This window comes from Lissotriton helveticus (assembly GCF_964261635.1).
Source record: "Lissotriton helveticus chromosome 1_1 unlocalized genomic scaffold, aLisHel1.1 SUPER_1_unloc_5, whole genome shotgun sequence".
Taxonomy (NCBI): Eukaryota; Metazoa; Chordata; class Amphibia; order Caudata; family Salamandridae; genus Lissotriton; species Lissotriton helveticus.
In genome coordinates, this window is record NW_027611692.1 from 1,266,587 (window position 1) to 1,281,537 (window position 14,951).

Genomic DNA, 14,951 nt, shown 5'->3' on the forward strand with positions numbered 1-14,951 from the left:
TTGTGTCACATCTGTGAGTATACAGTTGAATGGAGTTTTTAACCCCTTCACTGCGGCGGCTATTCCGCCGCAGTGCTAAGGGGGAGGGGGGGCCGCGCGGCGCTCCCTTGCTCCTGACGGAACCGCTCCGTCACGAGCCTCGGGCGAGCTGTGCTTGTGACGGAACGGTTCCGTCACGGCCACGCCCGCCCAATAGAACGCTCAGCACAGGCGCGGAATTCACGCCGCGCAGGCGCGGCGAGCGGGTCGTGACGGAACAGTTCCGTCACAAGCACAGCACACCCGAGGCTTGTGACGGAACAGTTCCGTCACAAGCATGCAAGGGGTTAAAGAGCAATTTATTTGCTTGTGTGTTGCAACAATTTTGCCAAAGACAAGCCTGTCTGCTCCCAGGCACGCCTGGCTGCATCCACTGAGACCAGGAGTCAGGTAGTATCCTCAATATTACTCATTATCAGCATAAGATCTATTGTCTTTCAGGTACACAGATTTTAGTATCTCCCCAATGCTTGCCTCGACTTTAAAGGTAAATGGCGTGAATGCTAGCCACACATATCGCGAAATCTGGTACTCAACAGCCCTCACTGTGACTAAAAAACAATAAGACTCTTCTACATCCTCAGATTGAGGAGTCGTGAAAAGCTGCTTTACTAAACCCACCCTTCCTAGGCAAAGATAAAGTGGAAATACTCAAATTATTAGAATCTCCTAAGCCGGATATCCTGTTCTTAACTGAAACCTGGTTGTCAGAGGAATCTACTCCAGATCTTCAGAAGCCATACCCGAAGATAACCAAAAGAGAACGAGCTCAGAGGAAGGAGTGAGATAGCAGCAATTATTCACCAGTGGATTCACACATCTCTTTTACAAATTACTCAAACTGAAAGTGTAGATCTGTTCCCCTTCCTCAATTTTGGAATTGATAACGACAACTCGGCCCCTGAAGATAATGAATTTGCTGAGTTAATGAAATTGAATTTACACCAACACATTACATGCTCAGGTCACATAGAACGTTATTCCTTAGATCTGATCTGGGCGTATAATTTGAATCGACCCAATATAATCATCCCTTCTTGCATATGGTCCAATCATTATTTGATCAATTTTTGTATTCCAGTAGATTTTTCTAACTTGATCCATAAGCAGGAAATTAAAACCATATGCAAATGGCGAAAAATAAATACAGTGCCAGTGTTATCAACGCTTTCAAACCCCTCCCCCCTCTTCCCATCAATTGAAGACATTCTCTCCAAAGAAAAAGAATCCACTCTGTGGCTCAGACATGCTAGTGACCCATACCCCTCAAATCCAACATCATGTTATAAACTGCACCAGACCAGTGTCCTGGTACAAGCCAGAGTTAAAGGAGGTGAAACCTGCATTGCGTCGACACTGACGGGAAAGGGAGGATGAAGAGCAAAATCAAATTTAAAACCGAACTTGAAGAATATAAAGGCAAAACCGCTCATGCAAAGTCCTCTTAATACACAAATAATAAAAATTGTTTTTTGATATCCTGAATGATTTGTCGCCCCCAGATGAAATGAAAACTTCCCAGACTCCTATTGAGGCATTCTGTGACAATTTAAATACTTAACAAAAACATTCTTTAAAGATAGTATGAACAAATACAGCAGCAGTAATTCTGAAGTTGAGTCTGAAAATAAACTCTACTCTCCTTATCCTTGTTTGAAGAAATAAACAAGTTCCATGAATTTGTGATCAAGGTCAAATCCGGGTCACCAACTGACCCTTGCCCTCCAGCAGTCATGGGATCTCTGACCTCATCATTCAATCAATCAGCATTTATAAAGTGCACCCCAAGGATATCTGGGCGCTGAGGGTTCTGCGTTTCTGTCGAAAAGCCAGGTCTTGAGCAATCCCCTGCAGAGCGTTTTCATCAATTCAGCAGCTCAAGCTGTCGCTCGAAGCGCGTTTCAAAATGCTGTAGAGCTCACGTTACTGAAAAACCAGGGAGAAGTCCCGGATATAGCCAAGAATTATAGGCCAATACCTCTGCTCCCTTAACCTGCAAAAACTATTGGTCAGACAACTGTCTTCAAGAGGTTCCAGGCTTTATAACTACACCAGCTCTCAGATGATTCTTATCAGTGGAATATCAACCTCACAACTCCAGTCTCAAAATATGATTCAATTTAATGATTACTTGATGAGGATATTATCAACAACTAGCGATATTTATCACTAAATATGCTTAGCAACTTTTTTTTTATCACCGCGCATCACCGGATTTTATCGCAGAGATAACGTGCTATTAGCAACATTTATCTCTGAAGCGATAACATTTACGGCGATAGCAGCGAAATGCGTGAATATCGCTGGAAATCCAGCGATATTCAGGCATTATCGCTAATAGGGACTTAGCCTGAATATCCACCTCCCATTGGATATACAGGCTAAGAACTGGTCTGAGTAGGCGTTAGGTTTTGGAGATATTCGCGCTTAGCACGAATATTTCCATCGCTACGCCTGTGTTGATAATAGGCGATAGCGATGTTAGCGACTGCTTTCAGTTGCTAACAGGTTGGGTACACCCACTTTGCATGTCATTAGCGATAAATATCGCTGACATGCAAAGCGGGCCCCAAACCACTTGCTATCGCCTACATGCTGTCGCTAACTGCTGTTAGGAAGAACTTGCTAATAGGGTGATAAAATTATCGCCGCTAAGCGTCCGAGAATGGCCACTAAAGCGGCGATAATCTCTTATTGCCCGCCTTGATAATATGCCCCTGAGATTGTAATTCTAAATAATAAGAACACTCTTTGAAACCAACTTTACTCTCCAACAAAAATGAGATTGTTACCGGAGCCTAAACCTACAGCTAAAAGCCTCTGAGTGATAATCGATAGCAATCTTAGCAAGAACCAGCAGGCTGGAGCAGTAGGATCTAAATGTAGATTTGTGCTGAAACTACTTGAGAAAATAACCCCACTCCTCCCACTTAAGGCAAGAAAAGCAATAGTGGTGGCCGCAGTCCTATCTAGATCTCATCATGCCAACCGAGTATATGTAAGAATGCCCAGTATCACCATTCATAGACTACAAGTAATTCACAGCGACGCAGCTTGTTTACCACATCATCTTCAGAGGTGGGCACGCGTCACACCTATATTGAAATAACAAATCCCCTCTAAGACCCTCTGCCTCACCTCTAAAGGGTCGAGAGGTCTAGCCCCTCACTTCATTGCAAGCCAGGTGGAAATGCATACACCCGTACAAAACCAGAGATCGCCTCACTTGAATTTACTTGCTATTCCAAAATTACAGAGGATCAGATCAGGTGGACGCAGCTTTGGTACAAACACCTTCCATTCGTATCTCTCGCCCGGTGAAATCCATTTTGAATCTAACTTCAAGTGTTGTCCCAGAAATCTAACAGCCCACAAGCCTATTCATGCTAGATTCTTCCCTGGTCTGATTGTTGTCTCCTCTTTTATGTATTTCTGATTCAGTCAATCAATCAATCAATCAGAGTACTTGTAGAGCACGCTACTTACTCAAGGCGCTGAGGGGAATGGGGGGGGGGGGTGCTACTTCTCGAAGAGCCAGGTCTTGAGGAGTCTTCTGAAGGCGAGTAGGTCTTGGGTCTGCCGTATGTGGGTAGGGAGGGTGTTCCAGGTCTTGGCGGCGAGGTAGGAGAAGGATCTGCCGCCGGAGGTCGTTCGTTGGATGCGGGGGACAGCGGCAAGGGCGAGGCTGGCGGAGCGGAGCTGGAGGGTGGGGGTGTAGAAGCTGAGTCTGCTGTTCAGGTAGGCTGGTCTGGCGTTGTGTAGTGCTTTGTGTGCGTGGGTGAGGAGCTTGAAGGAGATCCTCTTGTCGACGGGGAGCCAGTGTAGGTCTCTCAGGTGGGGGGTGATGTGGCTGCGGCCGGGGATGTTGACGATAAGTCGGGCGGAGGCGTTTTGGATGCGTTGTAGTCGTCATAGGTGTTTGGCTGGGATTCCTGCGTAGAGTGCGTTGCCGTAGTCCAGTCTGCTGCTGAAGAGGGCCTGTGTCACCGTTCTACTTGTTTCGGTCGGGATCCACTTGTAGATCCTACGGAGCGTGCTGAGGGTGTTGTAGCAGGAGGAGGAGACGGCGTTGACCTGCTTAGACATGGAGAGGGAGGAGTCAAGGATGAATCCTAGGTTGCGTGCATGGTCGGTGGGTGTTGGTGCTGTTCCCAGTGTGGTCGGCCACCAGGAGTCGTCCCAGGCTGAGGGGGTGGGTCAGAGGATGAGTACCTCCATCTTGTCCAAGTTCAGCTTCAGACGGCTGCTCCTCATCCAGTCGGCGACGGACTTCATTCCCTCGTGGAGGTTGGTTTTGGCGGTGTGCGGGTCCTTGGTGAGGGAGGGGATGAGCTGGGTGTCGTCAGCGTAGGAGATGATGTTGAGGTCGTGATGGCGGGCCACTTGTGCGAGGGGGCCATGTAGACGTTGAACAGCATCGGGCTGAGGGGTGAGCCCTGGGGGACACCGCAGATGATGTCAGTGGCTTTGGATCGGAAGGGTGGGAGGTGGACGCTCTGGGTTCTGCTGGAGAGGAAGGACGTGGTCCAGTCAAGGGCCTTCTCTTGGATTCCGGCTTCTAGGAGGCGTGTCTTTAGAGTGCGATGGCAGACTATGTCGAAGGCGGCCGACAGGTCCAGGAGGATGAGGGCTGATGTTTTGCCGTTGTCTAGTTTGCACCTGACGTCGTCTGTGGCGGCGATGAGGGCTGTCTCGGAGCTGTGGTTTTGTCTGAATCCGGACTGGGACGGGTCCAAGATGTTGTTGTCTTCCAGGTGGCGGGCCAATTGCCTGTTGACGATTTTCTCGATGACCTTTGCCGGGAACGGGAGCAGGGAGATGGCCGGAAGTTCTTGAGGTCCTTGGGGTCCGCCTTGGGCTTCTTGAGGAGGGCGTTTATTTCGGCGTGCTTCCAGCTTTCCGAGTATGTCGCTGTTTCGAAGGAGATGTTGATGACCTTCCGTAGTTGGGGTGCGATGGCTGCGTCTGCTTTGTTGAATACGTGGTGTGGGCACGGGTCTGACGTAGATCCTGAGTGGATGGAGTTCATGACCTTGCGTGTCTCGTCGTCATTGACCTTGGACCAAGAAACCCCAGGTTGAACATGCTCTCTATATATGCAATGACATAAGAAGCATTTTGTAGATCCTGTAGAGGTCACTGAACCAAATATTGCAAAAGAGAGCTGTACAGGGCAAGTGAGAATGATAGCGCAGTCTTGTCTGCTAGGGTATTATAAACCTTTCATTGCTGCAAGGCTGTTACAGTATTCAGTTTTTTTCATAAAAGTGTGCAATTTGAGCAGACCAAGGAACAGACATAGTGTTGGAAACACATTTCAAATCAGTGCCTTTCATAATATATGAACTATGTTATGGATATTGTTAAATTTTAATGATTGAATTTTTTTCTGGTTTTAGAAATTCACAATTTCCTCTGATCACAATGGGGTTGGTGAGACAGGAAGGAGTATTTTGACCTAGTTGTCCTGTGGTAATGTGTTGTCTTTTCTCTTTTCCTCTCCTCTGCAGACACTTGAGACTTGAAAATCAGAGTACCAGAATGGGCAGAAGACGGGCTTCAGGAAAGAAAGCGAATGCGCAGTGTTCACGTGAATCCATAAGAGCCACAGTCCCATCTTTACCTGTCCTTGACGTCCCAGCTTCAAGATCCCGAAATAATGGTCAGAGGGACCAGGACCTGGAACCGCTTTCGGAGAACCTACCCCACATTATCCTTTTATCCATGCTGGAGGAATTGGAAGCCAAACTGGATAACTTGATGAATACTGTGGAGGACGTACCTTCTAGAGTCGCTGGCATGATTAAGAAAATCTGGATAGAAAAGGATCAAGGTTCCCTAGATAATGGTGCAGTGTCTTTGGAGGTGGTCTGTCCAGTGAGCATTAGAAATTGTGCTGTTAGCCGGTCTCCTGCGACACCTCAGCCTGATAGGCCAGGGGATCCGAGCTTGTGTCTTCAGACAGTGTTCCCTGATGGGCATGCACCAAAGCAGGACTGTACGCTCTGTTCCCCGACCGATGTTCAAGGGCGTCCAGAGGAGCCAAACCTTTGTTTACAGCCAATGTTTCCATATCGATGTGACCCACAGCAGGACCAGTGCGTGCAGCCTGGGTTTCCAGATGTACACAAGTCGCAGCAGGACGATTACATGCAACCTGGGTTTCCAGATGTACACAAGTCGCAGCAGGACGAGTACATGCAACCTGGGTTTCCAGATGTACACGAGTCGAAGCGAGACCGGTGCATGCAACCTGGGTTTCCAGATGTACACGAGTCGCAGCGAGACCGGTGCCTGCAACCTGGGTTTCCAGATGGAAATGGAGTACAGCTGGATTGTCCTCTATCCCGGTGCCCTCAGACAGATCCTCCAGGCAGATCACAGGAGGCAAAGCTGGGTTTTCACTCAGAATTTGTTGATGGGCAGACACCAGAGCAAGACCAGAGCATACAATCAGCGTTCCCAGAAAAGAGGGAACCAGATGGGCCCCTGAAGCAAGAATCATCCCCATTGTCTACTAAAAGCTGGGACCAGCAACAGAACCTCGGCCCACACCCACTATTTCCTGAAGGACACGAACCACAGCAAAACCACCGTATACAACCTGCGCTACCCAATGGGAAGGGACCTGATGATCCCTTGGAGGAAGAATTGATGTGTTTCGATTGCCAAGATCCCCAGGAGAACCGCAGCCTACAACCCGTGTCACCTGATGGGATGTCATCAGACGAAGACTTAGAGTCTGGGCTGTTGTCTTTTGGTGGCTTGGGGTCACAACAAACCCAGTGCCTACAGCAACACCTATGCTTGAAGCAGGGACTTCCTTATGCGCAGGATCCAAACGTGAACTACGAGCTGGAATCTATGCGCCCTGAAGCACAGGAACCAGACAATCATGACAAAATAGATCCGGCCTATACTGATGCACATGGTTCAGATCAGAATTACAAGCTAGAACCACTGCACACTGCGGCACAGGACCGAGAGCTAGAGTCAGTGCTTCCTGAAGCACAGAAACAAGATCAGAACAACACGGTGGAACCACTGCTCCCCGAGGAGCAAGATTCAAATCAGAACTACAAGCTAGAACCAGCCTGTACTGATGCACAGGGCTCAGATCAGAACAACAAGCTACTGCACCCTGAATCACAGCATCAACATCAGAACTGCAAAGCAGAACTGCTCTGTCCTGATGAGCAGGGTCAGCCTGTGCCTCCATCATTCCTAGGACTGGATACAAATCGTGCAGATGAAGACTCAATGGAGAGAGGAAATACAAAATCACATTTATTGCCGTCCAAAGCCACCCCAGGTATGTGTTTCGCTATACATGGACACGCGGAGTGCACTAACACATGTAACCTCTTCAGAATGTATTTGAGCAGATTTTAGAAAGTCTCCAAGGGGATCATTTGGGATTGAGTGGAACCCACTGAGCGATACTGACCGCCAGAGTACACTGGTTGCAGATGTGTCCCTGCACTCTTCTCTGGTTCCACACAGGACTGCATCCTACCTGTGCAGGAACAGGCCTGGTTATGGGACTCTGCATGAGACAAATAGGCCAGTAGCTCTCGTCCTTCCTTGTCCGTTCCTGTTCCAGGCTCAGGAACTAGAAATAGCGCTATTCATGGGAGGAATTACTGGCCAGAATCACACTTAATAGTCGGATGCAAGGGATGTGGTGTTCATTGAGAATAGCAGACATGCGCAGTCCGGAGAGGGAACTGTTTCCTGTTGCACAGTTACATTGGGTAAGACGCAGTCGTCTCCAGTTCCTGATATAAAAATCCTAGTCTGTATTCAACCTCAACAGCCGGGACTACCAGGGATGTTGTTGCCACTGCAGTGTTCTCCAGGAATGCACACCACCTCATGGTAGACAGATACACAAAGTGATTGATTTGTTATGTGTCACTTGTGAGTTCACCCTCCCAACCTCTAGCTCAGTAAAGAGAGTTAATTGTTTTATGGGCAGACAAAAGTAGCCATGATCTCCCTTCAGCAGCATCCTGCCTTTAGCAAACTCACTAACTGTGTAAAATGTCATCGCATCATCCCACGTGACATACTGAGTTGGGGTTTGCACACCCGTAGTGCAAGTTACGGATTGTGGTTCTAACCATAGCTTGCAAATTTCAGGAGTTTGTTCGGCTTCAAGTCTTAACCATATATGCACTTTACCCTTGTTTTTAAGTGAATTTCTGATTTTTTTTTAAAGACCCATTAAGGTGTTTTAACAGAGCCATCTACAACTTCACTTTACCCATAATCAGTGAAAATATATTGGGGATAAAGTACCCCTGCCACACCTTCTAAGGATATTGCAAGTCAACAAGGTGTTCCATAACCATATAGAGGAACGAGGAAGGCAGAGTTCCTTTATAAGGTTATGGAACTCTGAGGTGACTTGCAATACTCTTATATTATGCACCAGGTGCTACTTTATCCCGTATAATACATGGTCACACCATCACCTTTCCCACAATCCTTGGTGCGTAGCTCCTACATATGAGGCAGCTAACATGTTTGCAAACATGAAAAATGAACATAAAACCTCTTGTGCAAAAGTAAACATTAAAAAACTGTTAGATATTACTTCCAAAAAGATATTCGAAACAGTTCAATAAAAGTCCATTTAAAAAAAAGCTGCAGTAGCTCGGAACGTGTAGAAACATGCAGAAAGATTCCACCTTTCCTTTATCTAGGAAACTGATAAACATATTCCCTCTGCTTCTCAAAGTAAGCTATTAACATACAGCAGTCGTCGAAAAACTTTATTCGATTCTTATGAATCATAAAAGTACATGATTACAGTGCATAAAAAATGATTCCATATTACATTTTGTAAAAAGTAAGTGTAACCAAACAGCATATGTAGTTTAAAAAAAAGGGTTAAGGAGCCTTGCTTGGGATGACCTGGAGAGAGCTGGTGCCCTCAAGGACTCCAGAGGCTTCTAGGAAGTCATAAACCGCCCACTCATTACAGACGAGGTGAGGAACATGGAATCAATAATAACTGAAGATGTATGGCTAGTCAATTTTTCAAAAATGTTTAATCCCAAGGGTGTATCATTGCAAAACCAAAAAGAAGACTTAGCCGTTAATTTTGCAACTGCAAGCCAATTGAGTCTGTCCATTAAGGTTGGGGAGGTTGAAGCTGCAATGCTGAAGGGCATTTCTGCAAAAGCCCCAGGGCCAGACGGTGTCCCTCTAGATATGTTTAAAAGTAACCCCCTAATTTGGGCACCGTTGCTGGCAAATGTTTTGAGATCAGTAATAGTGGGCCGCATCCCTGATTCTTGGAAAGAAGCCGTGGTGGTCCCAATATACAAGAAGGGCAGTAGGAATGATCCTATCTCTCTAATTGACGCAACATGCAAAGTCTTGGGGAGGGTAATTCTTGCCCGTCTTGAGCTTTGGTTGAATGAGTCTGGCCTGATATCCCATTCACAATACGGCTTCCGAAAGGGGATGGGTACGAATGAACAATGCCTCAATTTGGCCGTAGTCATGGGTAAGTACATGAAGGCAAAGCGAGGATCGATCCACTTGGCCTTCATGGACTTATCCAGTGCATTTGACACAGTTAATAGGGGAAAGCTGTGGCTACTGATGGAAAAGATGGGCTTTGAGGAGGCACTTATTACCCTCCTACGTAGGACACACTCATCTACCTCTGTTTCCATACATTATGGACCAGGAGGAGAAAAATCTAGGTCCATCGCATCCACAGAGGGTGTACGTCAGGGATGCATTTTGGCCCCATTGTTATTTCTTTTATACACAAATGGGGTGGAGAAATTCCTAATGGAGCAGCACTTGGATTACCCGACTGTAGGAGGAAATCCGGTTCCCCTGTTATCATACGCGGATGATACCGTATTGATGACCTTGACGGCCAATAGTCTACAAAAAGCCTTGATCGCTTTTACTGATTTTATGACGGAGTTGGATCTTAAGGTCAATTTTAATAAGTCTTTCATTATGGTCTGTGGCCCGAAAAACCCCCCCACAAAAACAAGGAAATTTGTGGCAAACGGGAGAAACATTGAAAAGGTCCCTTCTTTTACATATTTAGGGAATGTTTTTAACAACAAATTAAACTGGGACAATTTGATAGCGACTAGGGCACAACAGACCAGCAAAATTATAGAGGGCCTGTTTCACTTTGCATCTAAACTGGGTCATAAGCCAGTGGCAGAAATTCTTACCTTATATAAATCAAAATGTCAGTCAGTCACAACCTATGGGGCAGGAATATGGGGAAGTCACAAAACCAGTCAATTGCAAATTCTGGAAAATAAATTCATAAAAAAATTGCTGATGGTTCCCACCAGCTCTCCTACAAAATGTTGCCATTCAGAGCTGGGATTGGATTGTGTTGAAGATAGAGCCAAAATCGCTCCCCTGATTCTATGGGGGAAAGTGTGGTCATCCGAAGAATTATCATTCACCAGAGCGATTATAAGGGATTGCTTAAGTTTAGAAAATGTTTTGTCTATTCCCTGGCTCTGCTATGTCAAAAATGCTTTAAATAAGATTGGCCTAGGAAATCTTTTTGAAAATCCGGATGGCACACCATCTAATATAAAATCAAAGATTAAAATGCCTATTACAATGAGTTAGTTATACCTAACCTGGATGATGAAACCCCATTCTATGGTTTGCCAAAAATCCAACAATTTTATTTATCTTTTAGTACCCATACACATTCCCGCTTCCTTCTGACGAGGTTTCGTTTCTGCACATTGCACTTTCTAGCGGCTTTTCCTATCCCGGCGAGTTGGTGTGAGAGACTGACTCCCTGTCCATGCAATAATTCAGCCGAACAAAGCACAATGCACTTTATGCTGTTTTGTACGTTATATAAAGATTTAAGGGCACATTTTATTAGGCCCATTCTGAGGGAAATTGCTCCTTGTTCATATCTGGACGGTTTTAATCATTTACGATCTCTGTCCAATGCCGTCATTTGTTGCGCTGTGTTAAATTTTATTAGAACTGCTTTGTGAATCAGGAAAAGATATGAATTGTGATAGGGAAATCAGGGAATAGGGCTTTAAGTAATTTTAGGTTATTTATTTATTCTGACACCCTTGGACTGATATAAAGAAATTGGCAGCCTACAGAAAATCTTGTTTTTAAACTACATATGCTGTTTGGTTACACTTACTTTTTACAAAATGTAATATGGAATAATTTTTTATGCATTGTATATATTTTATCACTGTAATCATGTACTTTTATGATTCGTAAGAATCGAATAAAGTTTTTCGACGACAACATACAGCAGAAGTAATAAAAGCAACGTTCTGTTTCTTGCTTTAAACAGCTGCTTCAATTATGGTTTGTGACTTGACCTTCAGCTGCTGGTGCTGGCAGCAGGCATTGTGCCCTCAGGACTCGACAGTAATAACTTATAAAAGCAGAGTTCTGACGTCTTTTCTTCATAATCACTGACTTGGTGCGTCACAAATTGCTGATTATAAAGAAAATAGAGACTGCCATTATACAGGGATTACAGAATCCCATGTAATATAATTATTACCTACTGGCGATCGCCAGTAGGTATATATAGTTAGGATTTTTTCCCTATGGGATTTTTGAAAATTCTATGTCTAATAACTTTGGCGTTTGTGGACGGAATTGGCTGAAATTTTCAGGAAAATGGCACGTTTTGTTTCTGAGCAGCCCCTGAAAATTTTGGGGGGGTTCGTCAAGGGGGGGCCGAGAAAAAAGGGGGGTCCCAAAACGCGTTTTTCCCATGTTAATTTCCATAGGGCGGTTGGCCTCACTTTTAGCCCGAACGGCTGAATGGATTTGCACGAAACTTGGCAAAATTGTAGGGACTGGTAGCCCGATGTGCCTTTTGTAGGTCTCAATATATGTGCTCCAGTGGATTTTGAGAAATTAACGTTTAAAAAAAGATATATATCTGTAACAGCGGACTGGGCAGCGGCCCAGGACGCGTACTTTTCGCGCAACGGAGCTTCGTGAAGCGAAGCTGATTGGTTCTCCGGCGTCTGTCAACATTCCAAACAGTCCGTAGCGGCCGCCATCTTGTCTCTCGGTAGGATCGGGAGACAAGAGGAGGTCAAAACAAAGGGGGAAATAACTATAAGGGGGCATAGTAGATCCTCGCTGACCCCCTAGGTTTGATGTGGAGGTTTTAAAAGGGCCCCGCGGGGCAAAAAAAAATAATAATAATAATAATCGAACGGCTGAATGGATTTGCACGAAACTTGGCAAAATATTAGGGACTGGTAGCCCGATGTGCCTTTGCTAGGTCTCAATATATGTGCTCCAGTGGATTTTGAGAAATTAACGTTCAAAAAAAGATATATATCTGTAACAGCGCTCCGCTTCGCGTAACGGAGGTTTGCGAAGCTGATTGGTCATTCTGTCACTGGGCTATAGTTGGGCTACATCTGGCTGATATTTGGGCTACATTTGTTTTTTTGTGTGTCTGGCGGCCATCTTTGGGCTACATTGGGCTACATTGGGCTACATTTGGGCTCCAACATATATACAGGCCAATGTAGCCCAATATATATTTTTCAAAGTTAATTTTCGTAAAAACCACTGGAGCATATATCTTGAGACATAGCAAAGGCACATCGGGCTACCAGTCCCTACAATTTTGCCAAGTTTCGTGGAAATCCATTCAGCCGTTCGAGCTAAAAGTGAGTCCAACCGCCCTATGGAAATGAAGGAAATGAATGGGTAATTTGTAATTAGCAAATAGCTCATCGCAAACTAGGAATGGTAAAGAATCGCTATTTATTCCTTAAAGTTCGCTATTTAGGAAATGCAAAAAACTTTGATGATACATATGGCGGTTCATCTCTAACAAGATAAGAAGCATAGGGATACATTTATGATGACTGGCGCATCACCAGGGATGTGTTAGTCATTCTGTGCCGCTGTTCCGTCACCTATGGTGTGCTGCATTTACAATGCGGCGCATCATGGGGCAAAAACAGCACAGATGCGTGATGTATCTGTGCCGTAAAGGTGGCGCATTGCTGGAGTTGTATCGCAAGTGTGATGAAGCTCCAGCAAGGGTCGGGGGTGCCCCTGTCGCAGGGTTTCTGTTCTCACACAGAACTGTGGACAGAGGATTGGAACCTCGGCGAATTAGGGTGTCCCAAAACTCACGTTAGTAATCAAAAACTCCTTAGCAAGCTAGGTACAGTGTCACATTGGATATAACAAACTCTCAATGTTTAGACAATCCAGAATATGAACTTATAGTACCTCAGGATACGTGGAACTCATGAACAGTCGGTCGTTATATATTTCTTAGAAACCAGAACATGGAGTTAAGAAGAACACATGTGTATTTGAAATGTTTATTTACTAATGCCGTCTTCACAGGCGTAGTATCTTAGATAATACAAGTACACATATTATCAGTAGCAAAATTACCAGCATAGTTACTAGTACATAAAAAGCGAATGGTGATAGTATGTTAACATGCTGTAAATGAATAAGAGTTAGCAACACTTATAAGCAGCCGCGGGCCGTGGAGGGAGTTACGGTGGGGCAGGGAGGCGGGGAGGGGGAGGGGCAAGGTAGAGAGGGCTCCACCCTGCTTCTCCCCCTCCCCGCCTCCCTGCCTCACCGTAACTCCCTCCACGGCCCGCGGCTGCTTATATCTCACCCTCCCTAATACACATATTATATTATTTGCTAAGAAGGTCTCTTTGTGTTGGTTTAGGGCGTGCCCATACTTTAGTGTCTTAGATTTGAAGGAATCACATCAGCATACACCAGCTCTCTCTTCATGTGAGCCGCATCAACTGTTGTGTATGTGTGTTCGGCAAAGCAATATAAAACCCGCCTCATGCCCAGAATTGGCAGAAGTTGCACTTATGTTATGAGTATGAAGTCGTGGAGATCAGACCTCATAACAATTCTGTATCGTGTTGTTCTTGAAACTTCAGCACTCGCTGTACAGATATAGTTTAACAAGCAAAGCAGATAGTAGAGCAATAACATATTATTCTCATGTAAACCACGATGAACTACTAGGTTGAAAGCTAAAGCAACAACTAAGTGTCGTGTGCAGAAGTTGCAAAAAAGGAAAAATGGCGTTTAAACCGGTAATGAGCCCATGCTAACTTAACACGGTGTAAAGATATCCAGGACCTAGATGACACCTCCCCATGATCCGGAAACGAACTGAATAAGATAATAGAAGTGCCATCTCATGAGAGCAGATTGCAAGTTTATATGTGGACGGTCCGCAAGGTAAAGCATTAAAAACTAGGAAAATTTAATGCTAAAGAAAAATAAAACAGCCAAGTACTTTATCGAGTCTTAAGCCAATAGGCAAGGTAAATAATAAAAACTTGACAAATAAGTCAATGAATTGTCAATGAAATGCTAGTACTCAGCATATCAAACATGAAAAAGGTCTATGACATAACTGTGTATGCAAAATAAGCTGCAACAGCCTCCAATAGGAAGTCACCGTCTTCATCCGAAAACAGTTCAGCCATCCAATTTAAAAGCGGAAAAGAACATACGTGCTCTCCCAGCACCGGATCCTCTATCACCATCAGAGGACAGCTCGGTGGGTTTTCAAGAAAGCTCTGTTCCAAGAAAGACTGTGCTGCCGCCAGTAAATTCCAGGGACCAAGTAGTCCATGCATCAATGCCACAGCCATAATCCTTTCGCCAGGACAAACCAACTCGTGAGTAATGATAGGAGTCATCAGCTGATTAAAGTCGACGTCAGGAGAAACCGGTCCGCAGAGACACAAATCAATGGCCCAATCGAAATCACAGGTCAGGCAGTGAAATACAGGCTGGACACAGGTGAAGTAGGAGAATCGAAAAGATAATCCATATGCCGTGCTTAATATCGCCAACGGCATTGTGCCATAATATTCTAGCATGCGATT

At 45.2% G+C, this 14,951-nt stretch overlaps 1 protein-coding gene across 2 annotated transcripts in view; it reads left to right on the forward strand.

Moving 5' to 3' along the window:
• Positions 1-14,951, forward strand: part of LOC144806152 (uncharacterized) — a 143,771-nt gene that overhangs the window by 88,491 nt on the left and 40,329 nt on the right. For both annotated transcript variants that reach the window (XM_078672581.1, XM_078672582.1), the window contains exon 2: positions 5,550-7,351. In XM_078672581.1, coding sequence (XP_078528707.1) covers positions 5,581-7,351 — 1,771 coding nt within the window. In that variant the 5' untranslated portion in view covers positions 5,550-5,580. The remainder of the gene's footprint in view (positions 1-5,549; positions 7,352-14,951) is intronic.